Source organism: Saccostrea cucullata, unplaced genomic scaffold (assembly GCF_032062105.1).
Source record: "Saccostrea cucullata isolate Sc308-1 unplaced genomic scaffold, CSIRO_AGI_Scuc_v1 ctg1925, whole genome shotgun sequence".
NCBI lineage: Eukaryota > Metazoa > Mollusca > Bivalvia > Ostreida > Ostreidae > Saccostrea > Saccostrea cuccullata.
Window position 1 is genome coordinate 26,573 of NW_026919712.1, and position 16,859 is coordinate 43,431.

At 33.9% G+C, this 16,859-nt stretch overlaps 1 protein-coding gene across 1 annotated transcript in view; it reads left to right on the top strand.

Annotated features, from left to right (window-relative positions):
- The window catches only part of LOC134236354 (uncharacterized), a gene marked incomplete at its 5' end in the record, with an annotated part of 35,896 nt that overhangs the window by 13,273 nt on the left and 5,764 nt on the right, over window positions 1–16,859 (top strand). The window contains 5 exons of the mRNA XM_062718524.1: window positions 12,842–12,961; window positions 13,772–13,888; window positions 15,050–15,121; window positions 15,211–15,333; window positions 15,594–15,659. Coding sequence (XP_062574508.1) covers window positions 12,842–12,961; window positions 13,772–13,888; window positions 15,050–15,121; window positions 15,211–15,333; window positions 15,594–15,659 — 498 coding nt within the window. The remainder of the gene's footprint in view (window positions 1–12,841; window positions 12,962–13,771; window positions 13,889–15,049; window positions 15,122–15,210; window positions 15,334–15,593; window positions 15,660–16,859) is intronic.

Consider the following 16,859-nt stretch of genomic DNA (forward strand, 5'->3'; position numbering starts at 1 on the left):
TAGACAATGAAATGGGCGGGTACAATTCGACGCGGACGTGGGGAAAACATCGGATTGAAATTGCAGATCGAAATTCATTTTCAATCCACCTCAGCTACGCTAGAAGGCACATTATTACTGATTGACCCAGAAGACAAATAAATTCAATTTTGGTACAGTTTGATTTTTTTCACAGTGTTTTAAATAAATGAATATTTAAGGGACAAATATTTCATTTCTGTTTGGTAAATAAAAGACTAAATATATATACTATTTACTAAATATATGTATATGTTTGTGTTGGGGGGGGGGGGGGGCTGAACGATTTTTATATAAAGTTGTCCAACAGTTTTCAGTGAGAAGAAGTATAAAACTCATGCACTCTTATAATCCTAGAAATGAAATATATTGTCATGTTAAGCCATGACCTGACTCGACAATTGTTTACCCACCTACCCACCCCTTGTAGAATCAATATTATTAATATCTCCTGAAAAATAATCTTTGTCTTCTATGATCTTTTGCGTTCTTAAAACTATAAGCTAAAACTTAATTTGAACTTCAAACAATATGTATTTGGAAGTTGAAATTAGTTTATTTTTGGATCATACATTCACTCTTTGCTTTGAAAACAGCTCAGGTGGATTGAAAATTAATTTCGATCTGCAATTTCAATCCGATGTTTTCCCCACGTCCGCGTCAAATTGTACATGTACCAGCCCATTTCATTGTCTATCACTGAATGTTTTGATTGTAACAGATATAAATGACATAAGCTGTATATTTCCAATATTGCCAGTTAATGTTTCGCGGTCTTATTGTCCTCCTTAAATCTGCTAGCAAAGTATGCAAGCCAAGCAGCTTTTGAATCATTCTCAACGAGAGTTTTTCGAAATCTGTCTACGTTGAAAGTTGACGATAGTACTTGGGTTGTTGTCTCAGTACTGGTAGATGTATTAGTTTCAATCCTTGGAGTGCAAACAAATGAACTTTTTTAAAAACTTTATTTCACTGCATTTTTTGGACTTAATTTTCTTTTTCTTGGATTGTTCAAGAGACATTTATTTGACGTGCATGAGAGAAGACCGCTTTTCTTCTTTTCATCTAAGTCTGCAATTGCATAAAGCAGTGCAGGAATGTGGTTGCATGCCTCCCCAAAACTGTAATTAGAAACATAAAAACAACCAATGGTGTTCATTAATAATCTTGAAAAATTAACTTAGTACTAGTAACTCCATAATATTTAAGACCACAGAACATTAACTGGCAAGATTGGAAATATACAGCATACGTCATTTCTATCTGTTACAATCAAAACATTCAGTGATAAACAAGGAATGGGCGGGTACAATTTGACGCGGACGTGGGGAAAGCATCTGATTGAAATTGCAGATTGAAATTCATTTTCAATTCACCTGAGCTGTTTTCAATGCAAAGAGTGAATGTATGATCCAAAATTAACTAATTTCAACTCCCAAATACATAAAGTTTGAAGTTCACATTTTTGTCCCCCGCTTGAAAAGTGGGGGATATTAATTTGGGTTTGTCCGTCCGTCTGTCCGTCCGTCCGTCCGTCTTTCTGTCTGTCTGTAACGCTTTCGTTTCCACACGATATCTCGAGAACCCTTTGAGCTTTTGCAATGAAATTTAGCATAGCAACTCCCTATGGACTAAAGAAGACCCCTATTGATTTTGAGGTCAAAAGGTCAAAGGTCAAGGTCATAAATAAGCAAATTCTGTCTGTTAAAACACTTTCGTTTCCACACGATATCTCTAGAACCATTTGAGCTATCGCAATGAAATTTTACATAACAACTCCCTGTGGCCTAAAGAAGACCTCTATTGAATTTGAGGTCAAAAGGTCAAAGTTCAAGGTCGTAAATTTATACATTCTGTCTGTGTGTAACACTATCATTTCCGGGCGATATTTCAAGAAGATTTTGAGCTTATGCAATGTAATTTTATACCAAAACTCCCTAGGACGTCTCTCGCCCCTCTCAAAGTGCCCCGCCCCGTTTGTTTTATTAGTATTTATAGTATTACATGTCGCTATTTTTAGCGCAGGGGCATGAGGAGAGTTATTGCGTATAAAACAGGTTCTCGGCGGACTTTATGTTCTTATTACATCTATTATAACTGTTTAATAAAGGCTAAATAAATCAAACACCATGGATTGTGTAAAATTTTGAGAATACCGAACATGAAAACATGAATATATACATGTATGTGACTTCAGTTCTGCATATACTTCATTCCATGTAAGGCGACTCTGTGGTCTAGTGGTTATGTCTCTCGCTTCAAATGTGAGACGTCCCGGGATCGAATCTGAGTCAAACCTTTCTTTTTTTTTTTTTTAAATACTTTTTTTTTTTACTAAATGATAGTATTCAGCATGTGAAATGAAAAATTTATGAGGTTATAAAATCATCATTACAGTGTGATAAATATTCCATATAAAAAAATCTTCTATACACATAATAAAGGATAAGCAATCAAATCTTTATATGCATATTGACATCCATGTATTTTATTTCCTTCAATATACATGTATACATTTAATAATTCTACAAATTCAGTAAGGGGGAGCCGACTTTTTCCCTAAGCGGGGGACACGAATTCTCTGAATTAGCTTGTTTATTACTTATTTTTCCCCAAGATCGTTAAGCCCCCCCCTTCCCTTCATCGCACACTTACATAAATAATACCAAACAGAGATCAAATATTAGTCCCTTTATACATTTCTTTGAAACACTGGACAGAAAATTCTAATTTATATAACATGTATAAATTATCCTCAAACTATACCAAAATTGAAATTATTTGTCTTTAGGGTCAGTCATAAATAATGTGCTTTCTAGGGTAGCTGAGGTGGATTGAAAATGAATTTCGATCAGTTATTTCAATCCCATGTTTTCCTCACGTCCGCGTCGATATTGTACCCGCCCATTTCATTGTGTCTGTTGATGTCAAGAAAGCAATTTGGCAGATCAAGATTTCTTTATTTACAAGGTTAGCTTTTTTAAAAAAGCTGAGGGTCAGCCACTGGAATACAGAAAGTTTCTCTCTTGTTTTGTAATGGTTTATGATTTGATCTATACATCATGTTGTGTTCCTTAAATGTAATAAATGCCATTGTAAGAAAGTTAATTATTTTTAACTTAATGCTGTACATAATAAATAATAAAGCATAGAATAAATTTTAGCTAGTCTGCATCGTGATCATTACAATGATCTCCAATAATTATATAAATTCTCTTCGGCTCAGACATCAGAGAAAGTTCATCTCATACCGGTAAATGAATAATTAAAAGCCACCATGGCAAATAAGATCACGTTAACTTCTATAAAAATGATATAGATTATGATGAATAAAAGGAAGGTGGACTTTGTGTTAGATTGTTTTTAAATATTATTAGATAACAGTTTTCAGTTGTGCATTTCGAGGCAATGGATGATGTGGAAGGGGGGGGGGCACACTGCTGTATATTTAACTCAATTTCTAAGTTTGAGCATCCATTTTAGTGTTATAATTAGGAAAGAAAAGAATTGCTTCCCCAAAAGTAATGAACGCCACAGAAAACAATTCAAAATATGTTTATACATGCAGTACGTATACATAAAATGTCTTTGATGATGTACGTCTACCATCATAGCAAAACTATAGATTAAAATACTGAAATCCATCTCCCCCCCCCCCCCCCCCCCCCCTCTCCTTTCATAGGGGGGTTGGTGGATGTTGACACTGTCTATAAATCAGCACAGTTCTCTCAGCTATCGCATTTCCACTGTGGTCAATTTCTCAAATGTGGGCGCGATTCACGTGCACAAGCGGACCTGCACGTCCATCACCATACTGTCTTACAGTGGTCTTCTGATGTTTTCATAACTTCTAGGCCTATCATCAGAGTGAAAAAAAATTGATCGCTCTTTTTTTTCACTATTTTGGGACCTTTATGGCAAGGGGATTGTTGTGTGAACTCCGACCCACGGCCAGGAACACGTTAAGTTCCAAGACAGTACCGTTGTCAGAAACATTCAAAGTTAAGCACTAAAAATGGCTCGTTGTCATGAAAATACAGGTAAGGTTATGACAAAAACTGTCCGGTGTCACTACTTTAGAAGACAGGTCGTGAGCAGTTTTTCATTTTTTAAGTTAAATAATTTCAACCAATGTCTGAAATTGCAATGGGGAACAGGACTGACACCCCTTTTGGTGTTGTATGAATTTCAGCCGTTAAGATGAAGTAATAAAGGAGGAGTTTGCGTTGGCGATATTAAACCCTGGTGAAATCAAACGTGGATTTCATTCATTTTCCTTCTAAGATGTTATATTTTTTGTAAATGGGATATCATATATATACCAATTGATGCAGTCAGTATCAAGGCATGTTATAAGCATTTACGGGAAAAAATGAAACAAATTAAAACTGAAATATTTGATTTATTATAATTTATGTCCGTTGTCATGACAAGATACGAAAATTCAGTCCGTTCTCATCGGTCCGTTGTCGCTACTTTACTACACGTATACACTATGAAGGAGGTCGATTTTAGTTTTTTTTTTTTTTAATGCTTTGATATATTTCAAACATGCCTTCAATAAATGGGTGAACTAATTAGTCATAAGAAACTAAACGTATGCTATTTTCTATATTTCATATAATGTTCAGCTTTTGTTTGTCATACATATGGGCTTCAGCCTTTTTCCTTAAAAAACTAATTTCATAGTGAAGGAAGAAATATCTCGCAATAAATCCTGCCTACATTTTGCACTTATTTTGTTTAATATTAATGGCAATTTGGCCATAAAATCGTTCTTAATACAAAGAACAGTTAAGTGGTAATTGATGAAATGTTTTGATACCAGATAGTAAATATATAGTGAATTATCCCTATTCCAAGCTCTTAAAAAGGGGGGCGAGGGTAGACGATATTCTCCATTGAAAGATCACCATATTTTGAAATAGTCTTGGATATGATTAAATTTTCCTAGTATATTTTCTTATGTTTTCGACAAAGAAATTATAAGAATAAATGTATTAATAAAATGTAATGTTTCAGTTGTAAATCGCATCGAAATTGGTGAAAAAATAAGCATTTAAATATCAGCCTGACAGTACAGTAAAAAATAACCAAACACAGATATGCAGTTTTGTCGATTATTTCATTCACTTGAATGGCATCAAGTAAAATTATAACAAACCATTAAGGGGGGTCCCTGATATTAAACAAAACAAGATAAAACATGAACATAGGTGCATGAAAGGTACAAGTGTGATCCCCCTAAATGACTACAGGGACGTAGCACCTGAGGGGGGGGACTGGATTGCATATTACCAACATAAGCTTTACTATAGTAAATGTTCATTGATAGGATGGTTGGCCCCCCACTTTAATATCATAGTATAGTGATAGCAAGGATTGTAAGGGAAAAATTGGAAGTGATTGTAAGTTGGCTTTGAAAAAGTTGGAACCCCCCCCCCCCCCCCCCCCCCCCCCCCAACCGAAATAGGATTTTCGATTTTGGGCAACTTTAAATTTTCGTTTTTTTTCATTTTTTTTTTTTTTGCTTGTCAACTTTTTCAGGTAATAAATAAAAAAAAATTTCTCAGGTTGGCCCCCCCACTTTCAAAAACGATGCTACGTGCCTGGACTAGAAATTTACATGCAGTGAAAATACATGTATCAGTTTACATGTAAATATACATAAAATATAACATGAGTTAATCCTTGGAGGCATCCAAACAATTGTACCAATCCTAGATGACAAGTTACTACTATAGGAAAAATACAAATTTTGACCAGAATGCAAAATAATACAAAAATGAACCCATAAAAAGGATGGGTGGAGGGTTTTTTCCATCGCACTAACAGGGTAACAGAAATGGCGCAACAAAAACAAAGATTTTTTTCGATTAATAAAATCCGTAACCTTGGTAACTATCCGACGGTTTAAGATTTAATAGATTTCTCATAGCGGCATAAATTGAATTAGCTGTGATAATTTTTTTTTGTTTTTTGTCGTTTTCTGTCTCTAAACATATCTATGATAATACTGTTTTTGTCGTTTTAAGTCTATAAAGTATACACCCCCCCCATCGAAACACAAAAAGGTTTGGTTTGAATTTTTGGGGAAAAAAACCTGTAAAAAAAATTTTTTGTTTCACGGAGGGGGGGGGGTGTATTTTCTGTTTTTCGTTGATTTCTTTTGTGAAAAACAAAAGTTCTACCAAATTTTTATAGTTATCTCTCTTTGTTTTCCCAAATAAATAATGTTTTAAGAAAAATTATACAATAATCTATAAAAAAATATTAAAAATCCTTCGAATATGTTAACTTTTGAAAATTATAGCTTGGCGGTAGGCGGAAAAACAGTATGTTTTCAAATATTATATTATCTGTTATTATATATATTATATTATTTTTATCATTGTGGAAATATTCAAAGATTTTATGCAAACGTTAATTTAAGAGCTTATATCAAAAAAAGATTCTAGTCATTGGTTCATATTTCTCTTCATTTTGAATAAATTTTTTGCCTATTTAAAAAATTGTTTTAGGAGTGAACATCCTCTGTCTACCGTTTACACCTACTATGTTCTCCTTGTCTTGATTGGAAATGTACTGGGAAAAATTCGTCAATGTGTAAAAAATGGCCTAATAATTACTATTAAAAACGTCAGTCAGCATTTGATATAAATATTTGCTGACAAGATCAGTTCAAGGAACTTTTGAAATTATGACTTTCTAAAACAAGACTTTTGATATTCTTGTTTCAGCAACTTTTTTGTCAATAATTTAATACGTATTAAAAATTTTGTATTTTTAAGTTCGTGTATAATATTTTATTTTTGTTTTACTGATAATATAATTGATTTACGTTTGCACTCTATAGATTAAAAAACAAGAGAATGGTAAGCACAAGAGATGTATATAACAACACCAAGTATATGCAAAATTTTCTGTAATATGCTTCTCTTTCTTAAGAGCACATATACATTTGATAATTTTTGTTATATACGTTTTATTAAACGACTGACTAAAACCAGCCCTTACTCGTTCACTTCTAACAAAGCGAAATAGGGACTAGCTTTAGTCATTATTAATTTTTGATAAACTTATATGTTAAGAAAAAGTTGTTGACCAGAAAAACTTAACATGTACTGACAACGGACATTTTCTTTAAATTGCGATTTTAAAGCCTGCTATTAAGAATAGGCTGTCAGTTGCCTCACACATGTAAAATTAAGTTTTTCTTCATATTTCAAAATAAAAGGACAATTTTGATAAATTTTACGTAATAAATATTAAATTTTCAGGCTGACGATCATGACTTCACACATGGGCATTTGATTGCCAACGCAAACTCCTCTTTTATTACTTCATTTTAACGGCTGAAATTCATACAACACCAAAAGGGGTGTGCCTCTTCCCCATTGCAATTTGATATTGGTTGAAATTATTTATATAAAAAAAAAAAACTGCTCACGACATGTGTTCTAAAGTAATGACACCGGACAGTTTTTGTGATAACCTTACCTGTATTTTCATGACAACGAGCCATTTTTAGTGCTTAACTTTAAATGTTTCTGACAACGGTACTGTCTTGGAACTTAACGTGTTCCTGGCCGTTGTATACATGTCTTATGCAAGGTATTGAATATTGATCGAGGGAGTCTTGCATCAGGCATTCAGAGGAATACACAATTTAAATCTTCGGCTTGCAATGGCGATTGAGGGAATAAATGTACTTTTCTATTAGAAGCAATGAAATATTTTCATAGTATGATTGAAAGACTAAAATATCCCATCTAGAAGCTGAACAGTCGTCATAAATTTTCTTCGAGAACGACGAAGAACAATGCAGTCTATAAATAGATCGAGGTCGTGAGTGTGCGTGAAGAAGCACGCCCTCTGGTTGGAGAATTTGTGCAAATCTTTTTCCCCAGAATTCCGATTAACGCAAGCGCACTTGCAGTTTCATCCTAACGTAACTAGTCAGCCCGGGGGCTGACTAATAATAATACTCAGATTACTAGTAGTCAAAATAAAAAAAAAAGAACTGACCAAGTCTCAGGCAAAAGGCGTACATACCCAGCTGTACATTTGCAATATGCAGCAAAGACATTCCCTGTAACTTTGGATAGAAATGCTGACACATTACATGTATAGTTAGGGCGCTTGTTTGCTTCAGCTGAGGGAAATGAGGGGATCACTTTACATCGAATGCAGCAATGGCTGCAATCATCAGTGACCGGACTGTATTCCACCGAACGGACATGTCTGTCCTCAAGGAATACCTTGGATTTCAGATGTCTTTTAGTGTTTAGCTTGATAACTAAATAGTTATAAATGTCCTTTTCTGAAAAATCGGGAATGCCTGATAAATTTGAGGTCCAGTTAGACAGACTGTTTAAATTTGGTACAGACTGTCCAATGGGAAACTTTGAAATTGCTTGTCGAACAACATCGTTTTGCCTATCAACATCTGTTAATTTCAGAACAAGGACACCTCTCGCTCTTTCTACAAGTTCTTTTGTACAACCTGATACAATTCGGTTATTATCTTTCAAAAATTCTCTTAATTTTGTAATACTCCAATCGTTGAATATCGTTACGTCTTCCATAATGTAACAGTAATGTAGTCCGCGGAAGTTATGCTAGTTTAGAAGAGTTCCGATTTCTAGGGGAGATAATTCACTTTTTAAAATGGGGAATGCCTGGGTATCAACGATAGTGGGAAACATTGGATAATTTGCATAACGGGCGAAGCCCGTTATGCGTATATTATCCCCTGTTTCCCACTATCGTTGATGTCCCTGGCATACTACACTAAGTAGACAGTGATTCCGTATATTTCCATTTCATTGTGAAATAAAGTTGTACATGTAGATTTAGACTTTAAAAATGTAGACTTATCGATTTAAATTACACGAGGACTCCCGTGCCAATATCAATAGTTCTCGCACGAGATTTACCTGCATATTTGGCCTCCTTAGCGTCAGACACAGAGACAGATGCGCACAAGATTTGCATGCATATTAGGCCTCCTTAGCTCCTGACCTATCGACCTGCCTAATTTACATTGCGGCAGAATTATCAAGAAATAAACTCCCCTAACTTTCAAAGAGTTATCAGAGAGAAAAAAAAAATTTGAAATGGAAATATATAAAAATAAATACTTACACTGAAAGGATTTCAAAGACATAATTACATATAACACATTACCAAAAGAATGTTTTCCGGAACTTGTTTAACGATTTCGTGTTTCTGCTGTCGATTCTCGGATCTTAATCCAGAATAACTCAAGATGAACAAATTGAAAATAAATGTATTTTACTCAGGAATATACATTTGCTTATCCTACACTTAAACTTTGAAATTAAATGCAGCTCGGATTTTAAACAACTTATGTAACACGAATGCTATTTTAATTAGTCTTTCTTTGTTACATGAGCACACGCGCGAGATTAAATTATTCATTTAGAATTCCATTCAAAGTTTTAATTCTATAAAGAAATTTAATATTTGTAAAAGTGAATGAATAGTTTTACAAATATAAAATTTCTAGACACAGTTAATTAATTCAAATTAGAGGTACTGTGAGCAATGAGCTCACTAAATGATACCCCCCGCCTCCCATAATGTCCATGTGTTGCTATATATATTGTTTTAAGGTAATGTGTAAAGAGGAATAACTCGTCCTATCAAATGTTATCCAGAAGCTCCTGTTCGTGACGTGATAGGTAAACATATAATGGCAATGTCCATGTTTTGCTATGGGAAACCTAAAATAAGTGTCGAATAAAAAAGTAAAATAGGAGGTGCACAATGGCAATATGTAATAAAGATTCTGTGAAAGTTTCATTAAATTTCACTCAGTAGTATAAGAGGAGTTGCGGATAAGAGATAAAGCGTAACAGACGGACGGACGGACGAAATCCCGATTACTATATACCCTCCCACTTTTCAAGCGGGAGGTACAAAAAGTCTAACAAGCCTTTCTTTACATATTTTATTAGATATTCATATAATGCATTCATTTACAGCAAACTTTTAACTCGAAAACATCTTATTTGGACATAAATAATTTTCATTTTCTTTGAAAAAATACAAAAACATTTCATAAATAATTAAGAGCTAATATCGGCCTTTCAATGCTGAAACCATTGTTAAAAAAAAGATGACTCAAAGATCTATAAAATAAAAACTTGGTGTGGCATTCCACCTTAATGAAATTTCAATGATGCATCTCACTGTATGTTATAAAATCTTGATTTTTGACACACTTTGCACTCAGTAAACAGTTTTGCTATTCTCTCCAAAATACGATGAAAAGTTCAGCCAACATAATCATGAACTGCGAGTCTTTCACTGTCACAGTCTGCACATGTGATTCAAAGACTGACAAAAAATCATCACAAACTATTATAGCGAGCGCAGCGAGCGTCGCGAAGCGACGCTCGTAACTGCGAGCTCTAACGACAACGCCTGGGCGAAGAGAAAATTCGGACTACTGAACATTCATTCTTTAGAATTTTTTGCTGCAGTAATTTTGACCCACAATGCATCACTTAGCAAAGTTGCGTTCTCGCGAGAATGACGGCAAATGTTCAACAAAAAGTTTACTCGACTTGATTAAATGGATACATATTGAAGATAAATTGTAAGCGTAACTTTTTTCATTAACTTTCAGCACTGTTCAGTTTTTTCTTGGTATTTGTAACTTACATACGACGTCATGTGACGTCAGAGTCTAGACGCACCAAAGTCACGTGCGGTTTGACGAGCCCGATCTAAATTAAATGCTAAACCTACGCGCGCGGGTGGCGTTTAACATAGAATTAATTATAAACAGTCTTTTAAAAACCTTAAAAAACTTGGATAAAGCCGAGAATGTACACATAAAATAATTTTCTGTATTTATGAACGTGCAAGTATAATTTTTGCCACTGATAGAATTTTAAAACTCTCGAATTCTCGAGAAAATAAAAAAAATTACTTGGAAATAAGATATATAATGAAGCTAAGCTGTCTGCTCTCAGTTGTTGCGTAATATACGTACAATTTTTTTTTAAAAATAATCAAATATATGTTTTACATGTAATCTTCCTGGACGTAAAAGACATTAGTTATTTAATTAAATATAAATTTGAATCTATGAATAAAATCATTTAAAAACAGTTAACTGACTGACAGGAAATAAAAGACAGGCTTATTTTTCTGATAAATTAAAATGCAGAGCCAAATTTAGGAAATATTACTAATTGCCGAGAGCGCTAGCAACTACGTCATCCCATATAATTTATCTGGAATACGCATGCTCGGCTTCACGGTCGGGCATTCTGGGAAAACTTCACGGTCTAGCTGTCTGTGAAAACGACTATAGACAGACTGTACGATAACAATTTCGTTGTGTTATTAAATAACACAGGCCTTTTCTGTTTTATTCTGAAGTTTGTTTTTTTATTGTGTAACTTAAGCTTTAAAGTAAACTACACAAGAAAAACTTAAGTCATATAATGCCAAGATTCTAGACATCTAGCTTGCGAATTATAACATCTTCCTGGATAATGCAGACAACCTCATAAAAAAATCTCTTTTTTTCTTTTCAAAGTTTGTTGGCAAGAAACAATAAGCAATTGATACAATGCAGTTCCACACCTATAATTTTAATTCTATAAAATACACTTCACAAAAATTTTTAACTCTCAGACTCCAGTCTCATTAAACATTAAAAACATGCATACAAATAAATCAAGTGTCTTATACATTGTAGGTGGCAGATGCCTTTAGATTGATAACTTCAAATAAATCATACAACAACTTGTACTTTCATTTTTACCTCTAACTATCAGACTCTAGACTCATTAAACATTAAAGAATTCAGCAAATAATATATTCCGTACTTCTCTGCAAGTTGAAAATTTAAAAAATTGTTAAGAACTTTGTGGGAAATCGGTAAACCGTAGCTGAATGCGTCGCCTTCTATACGAATCGGGCGAGGTGTGCCGAGTGCCTTCTCACCCTCAGTAGCCTCCCCTGCCTTGCAAAGGCGAATTAGCACGAGAAGAGCGCGTAGTAATAAGGGACAGGGAACCAGGCTACACCCTCAGTAAAGACTAGTCTGGTCCCCCTGTCTCATCCTTGCTAGTGACGCGGAAAACAGTGACAGGGAAACAGGTAAAGTCAAACATTGTGACGTTTTTATGACGTCACAATTACTGTTGTGTATCGACGTCACAATTACTGTTCTGTATCAATGAGGCAAAAGATGTACTAACTGTGCTGAAATGGTGAGTAAATAAGAATTTTAACCGTGCATCTTGATCTTTTATTACGTTTTACTTAGTTAAATATAATATATTATCTTTATTTTAACATTTTCAGGCTTTTTGTAGATAAATTTGTGAAAAATAACTCATTTATCATTTGAAAGGCATTCCCCAGGCATTTAGCAACTACATGTAACCATTAAAAAATAAATGAAATATACCAGTACATGTATTATTTTTGCATTGTAATAAAATTCAAAGTTAATATTAGAGCAGTTGGTTGGTATGAAACTTCACCTTCCAGTCGACTAAATGGTTACTGAAATGACTAGAAATGTAACTGAATGGTAAGCTCTGCCATTCAGTCAGTCAGATTTCAGTTAAGTGAATGACAGAGCCTTATCCTATCATGCATATGCACAATGATCAAATTCTTTAGTTGAAGGGAAATGTAATATTGGTTGTAGACCCTCTATGTTTCCTAGAATAACTTGGGATCCACCCCCCTGGAACTTCGGGAATAGGGCCGCAATGGCAAAACTGTAGTCAATATTTGGAAATCTTTATTATGTTTGGCTTTTTTACAGGCATCAAGGAAACCCAGTAAATTGCCGCTTAAAGGCGGTACCAAACAGGTCCGATTCAATATCCCAATGACTTCCGAAGAGCTGTTACCATACGTTCGAGATTATACGGAATATATTCCGGTAATGTATTTTACTTTTAACGATTGTTATACATGCAAATAAATGGGATTCACGACCAGAGAGCTACAAGTACGTTGTGACAGGTTGCACAACAGTATTAAATTCTGCTTTGTATTCTTACCAAAAATACGCAAGTTTGAGTAGATGTAATTAATTTAAAACAAATTTCTGAGAAGTTTCCTTTTCAGATCTTGTATAACAATTCTTTATAAAGATTTTAGTACCAAAAAATACATAGCCATCCAGCAAGGCACGTAAGTTTGTTTCGGTTTTGTTTTTGTATGAAAGAAGTGCTAAATAAAAATATCTTTAGTATTTCTTAGGATGTATTTTCGGGGGGGGGGGGCTGTCTACAAGCACCTGTCTTTGACCGATGCTAAAATTAAATGTCGAAAATGTTACTAATAAATAAATTAATGAACTAAAAATGTCCGAGCTTACATGTAAAAACGATTAGAGATATTCCAGGGATACATGATACATGTTTTATCAGCTAAAACTAATTCTTTATCTCATGATAACATAAATAGACAGAGTGTTTATAAATATAAGGGGTGAGGGGTGTCGACATTAAATATGAAATGAAATGTGTGATAAAAAAAAACAATGAATCTAAATTGTTTCATGTAATTTATCAGCTAAAACTAATCCTTAATCTCTTGATAGTATAAATAGACAGAGTGTTTTAAAATATAAGGGGGGGGGGGGGGGTCGAAATTAAACATGAAAATGAAATGTGTGATAAATAACAATGAATCTAAATAAAATTATTTTAAAAAATCTTTGAGAATCTTTTACTTTTCTTTTAAGCCTGAAGATCTACGTGAGGAGATTTCAGAGAAGGAGGCTGAGGTCATTCCGGAAGACAAGATCAAAAATGGCAGCCAACTCTTGGCATTGGTGAAACAAAGAGTGAAAGAGGAAAAGGTGTCTGTATTTGATAGTTAGGGAATGTTTATACTAGTATACTTAGAATACTGTAAACCAACTTTTATTCGCGTGCGAGAAATTTTCGCGAGCTTCGTCATTGCGAATATTTCTCGCCGCGAACTGGTCCTTAAGGTCTATGTGCCTATTAACAACAGAGCTAAAATAGGCTTGATCGCGAAAATAAATCGTCGCAAACTAGTTTATCCCCGGTAAATCGCGAAATAAAGTCGTCGCGAATAAAAGTTGGTTTACAGTAGTCATAACTGTGTATGAACCATAACCATCCTATTTAGTATTTTTTCACGAAATAAATGAGTCTTTTTTTTTTTTAAGTGCTTTTATAATATGTGATACACAAATTGTAATGAAACGATGTAATTCACGTACTAGTACACATGACCAGTCGGCACAATAAAAGATTGTATTAACCCTCGACTTTTTTTACTTTTAATTGCTGTTACATGTACCTAACTTGGTGAAAAAAGTCAACATCTGGGGTTGTTCGAGATTACTTCACTTATTTATAGAATTTCAGTTGATTAAAGTTGTAGACTTTTATAATCGTGAAAAGAAAAAAATAGATACACAAATTGTAATGAAACGATGTAACTTTCAAGGGACGAAAAACTATTCCACGAGTTTATTTGAATTGGTATTACCAACTTTAAAGTTGGAAAGGCACACTGTAAATTTGGAATAATATTACAAATTAAAGAAAAACGTGGCGCTATTGCGCTTCCGGAAATATTCATGGTATATAAGGACAGCAAAAAATATAATTACTTAAATTAATAAATATTTTGCTTAAGAAAAAAGTCTTACACGTACACTGATATAACAATTCAATTCTTTTCAGTAATCAAAATGATTAGCAACAGGTTAACATATGCCAGTACTGAATGATATGCACAATAAAAGTACTAATATGTATTAACTGTTACCTTTATCTATAAGTTCCTTTCCTCCTTTTCTAAACAAAGGTATTAATTTACAAATGTTTCTACTGATTCGCAGCATTTACATGTACAAGAAATTGACTTTATCAAATACATTCGTTAAAATCTTTTTTTAATATACACGCCTGACGATTTAAGAAAAATATTTTAAATACTTTCATCGGGAGTTTTGTTTTCAGCGTCGTCCTCTTGTTTTTTGTAGCCCTTCGACTCGAAGACAGGAGATAATTTAAGAGCTCCATTTCGATTTGACCCAAAGATAGGAACAATTAAAGTATGAAAAATTATTCAAATTTTCAAAAGAAAAAAATTCTCATGATTTTCCAATCATTCAATCAAATGCAAATTATATTTACTTAACAGGAAGACGAGGAGTTTCGGGTGCGGACGGACGACAGGCGCTACGGGGTCTTCCCGTCACGCTCAGAGGACCGAATTTCCGATTCCGGGTCGGACTGGTCTGAAGGACCTGACACTTATTTGCAAGTATGGAATTTTGCAAAATAGTTAAAAATATTGCATTAACAAAGAAAATGAATCCGAAACTCAAAAGATTAATTTTTTAAATATCATAATAATTATAGATACATGTATTCAATGCATTAAAAATTCTGCATTGTGCAAAAGAGATAAAAAAAATATTGCGCTAACAAAGAAAATTCGAAAGACTAATTTTTTTTCCAATAATATAATTAATAGATATTCGATGCATTTAAAGTTCTGTTTTTTTTTCTTTATTTTTGCAGTGCAATTGTGTCGCCGGGATGAAGTATTTGTGTTGTTGTCACTGTTTTAGGAGAAGTTCCGGAAAAGTATTTATCTTTTAAAGTAGCATGCATTGATTGAACTACTAAGTACTTATAAGCTCACGTGAGCTGAAAGCTCAAGTAAGCTTTTCTGATCACATTTTGTCTGTAGTCCGCCCGTGCGTCTGTAAACTTTTCACATTTTAGACTTCTTTCCCAGAACCACTTGGCCAATTTGAACTAAAATTGCCTTAAAGCATCCTTAGCTGAAGGGGATTCAAGTTTGTGCAAATTCCCCTATTCAAGGGGAGACAATTAGAAAAGGGTTAAAATTTGATGGCATGTTTTAAAAAAAAAAACTCCGGAATTAGAGTGGGGGTCAAAATTGGGATCAAAGTTTAATATAGAAATACATGTACGTGTATATAGAAAAAAAAATCTTTATAAATATTCTTCTTCAGAAAAACAAATCCACGGTACAAAGTGTAAGTCATATTGATAGGAAAGCATTCTCAGGTAGTGTAAATTGAATTTTGTTCGAATCGAGACACCCAGGGTAGGGTGGGGTCAGTTTGGGGAATCAAAGCTTTACATAGGAATATAAAGGGGAAAAAATCTTTTAAAAAATTTCTATTCATGAAAGCTATGTTTAGTCATATCAATATGAAAGCATTTTCAGGTTGTGTCGATTCAAGTTAGTTCAAATCATGACTCCTGGGGTCAGGGGTGGGGCATTATGGGGATCGAAGTTTTACATAATTATGAATATAAAGAAGAAGTATTCTAAAGAACAAGAAAACTTCAAAAGCATCATGTTGTATAGATTCAAGTTTCTTCAAATCATGACCCCTGGGGGAAGGGTGGAACCAAAATGGAGATCAAAGTTTTACATTTATTAATTATATATAAGGAATCTTTAAATCTTCTTCTCAAGAATAGTAAAGCAGTATTTAGTCAATTTGAAATAATGGAAATAAAAGCATCCTCAGGTAGCGTAAATTCAAATTCGTTAAACAAGAGGCTCATGGGCCACATCGCTCACCTAAGAAGCTTTGACCATTCTGTTCTTTACCAGATTTCCCCCTTGTAATACATAATGCATCCCCACCCTACCCCACTGATCATAACTTAGACATTTTGAAATCTACACTACTCCAGGATCCTTCCATGTGCACATAAGTTTCAGCTTTTCTGGCCCACTGGTTCTTGAGAAGAAGATTTTCAAAAATTTTTCCTATATATTTCTATGTAAAACTTTGATTCCCC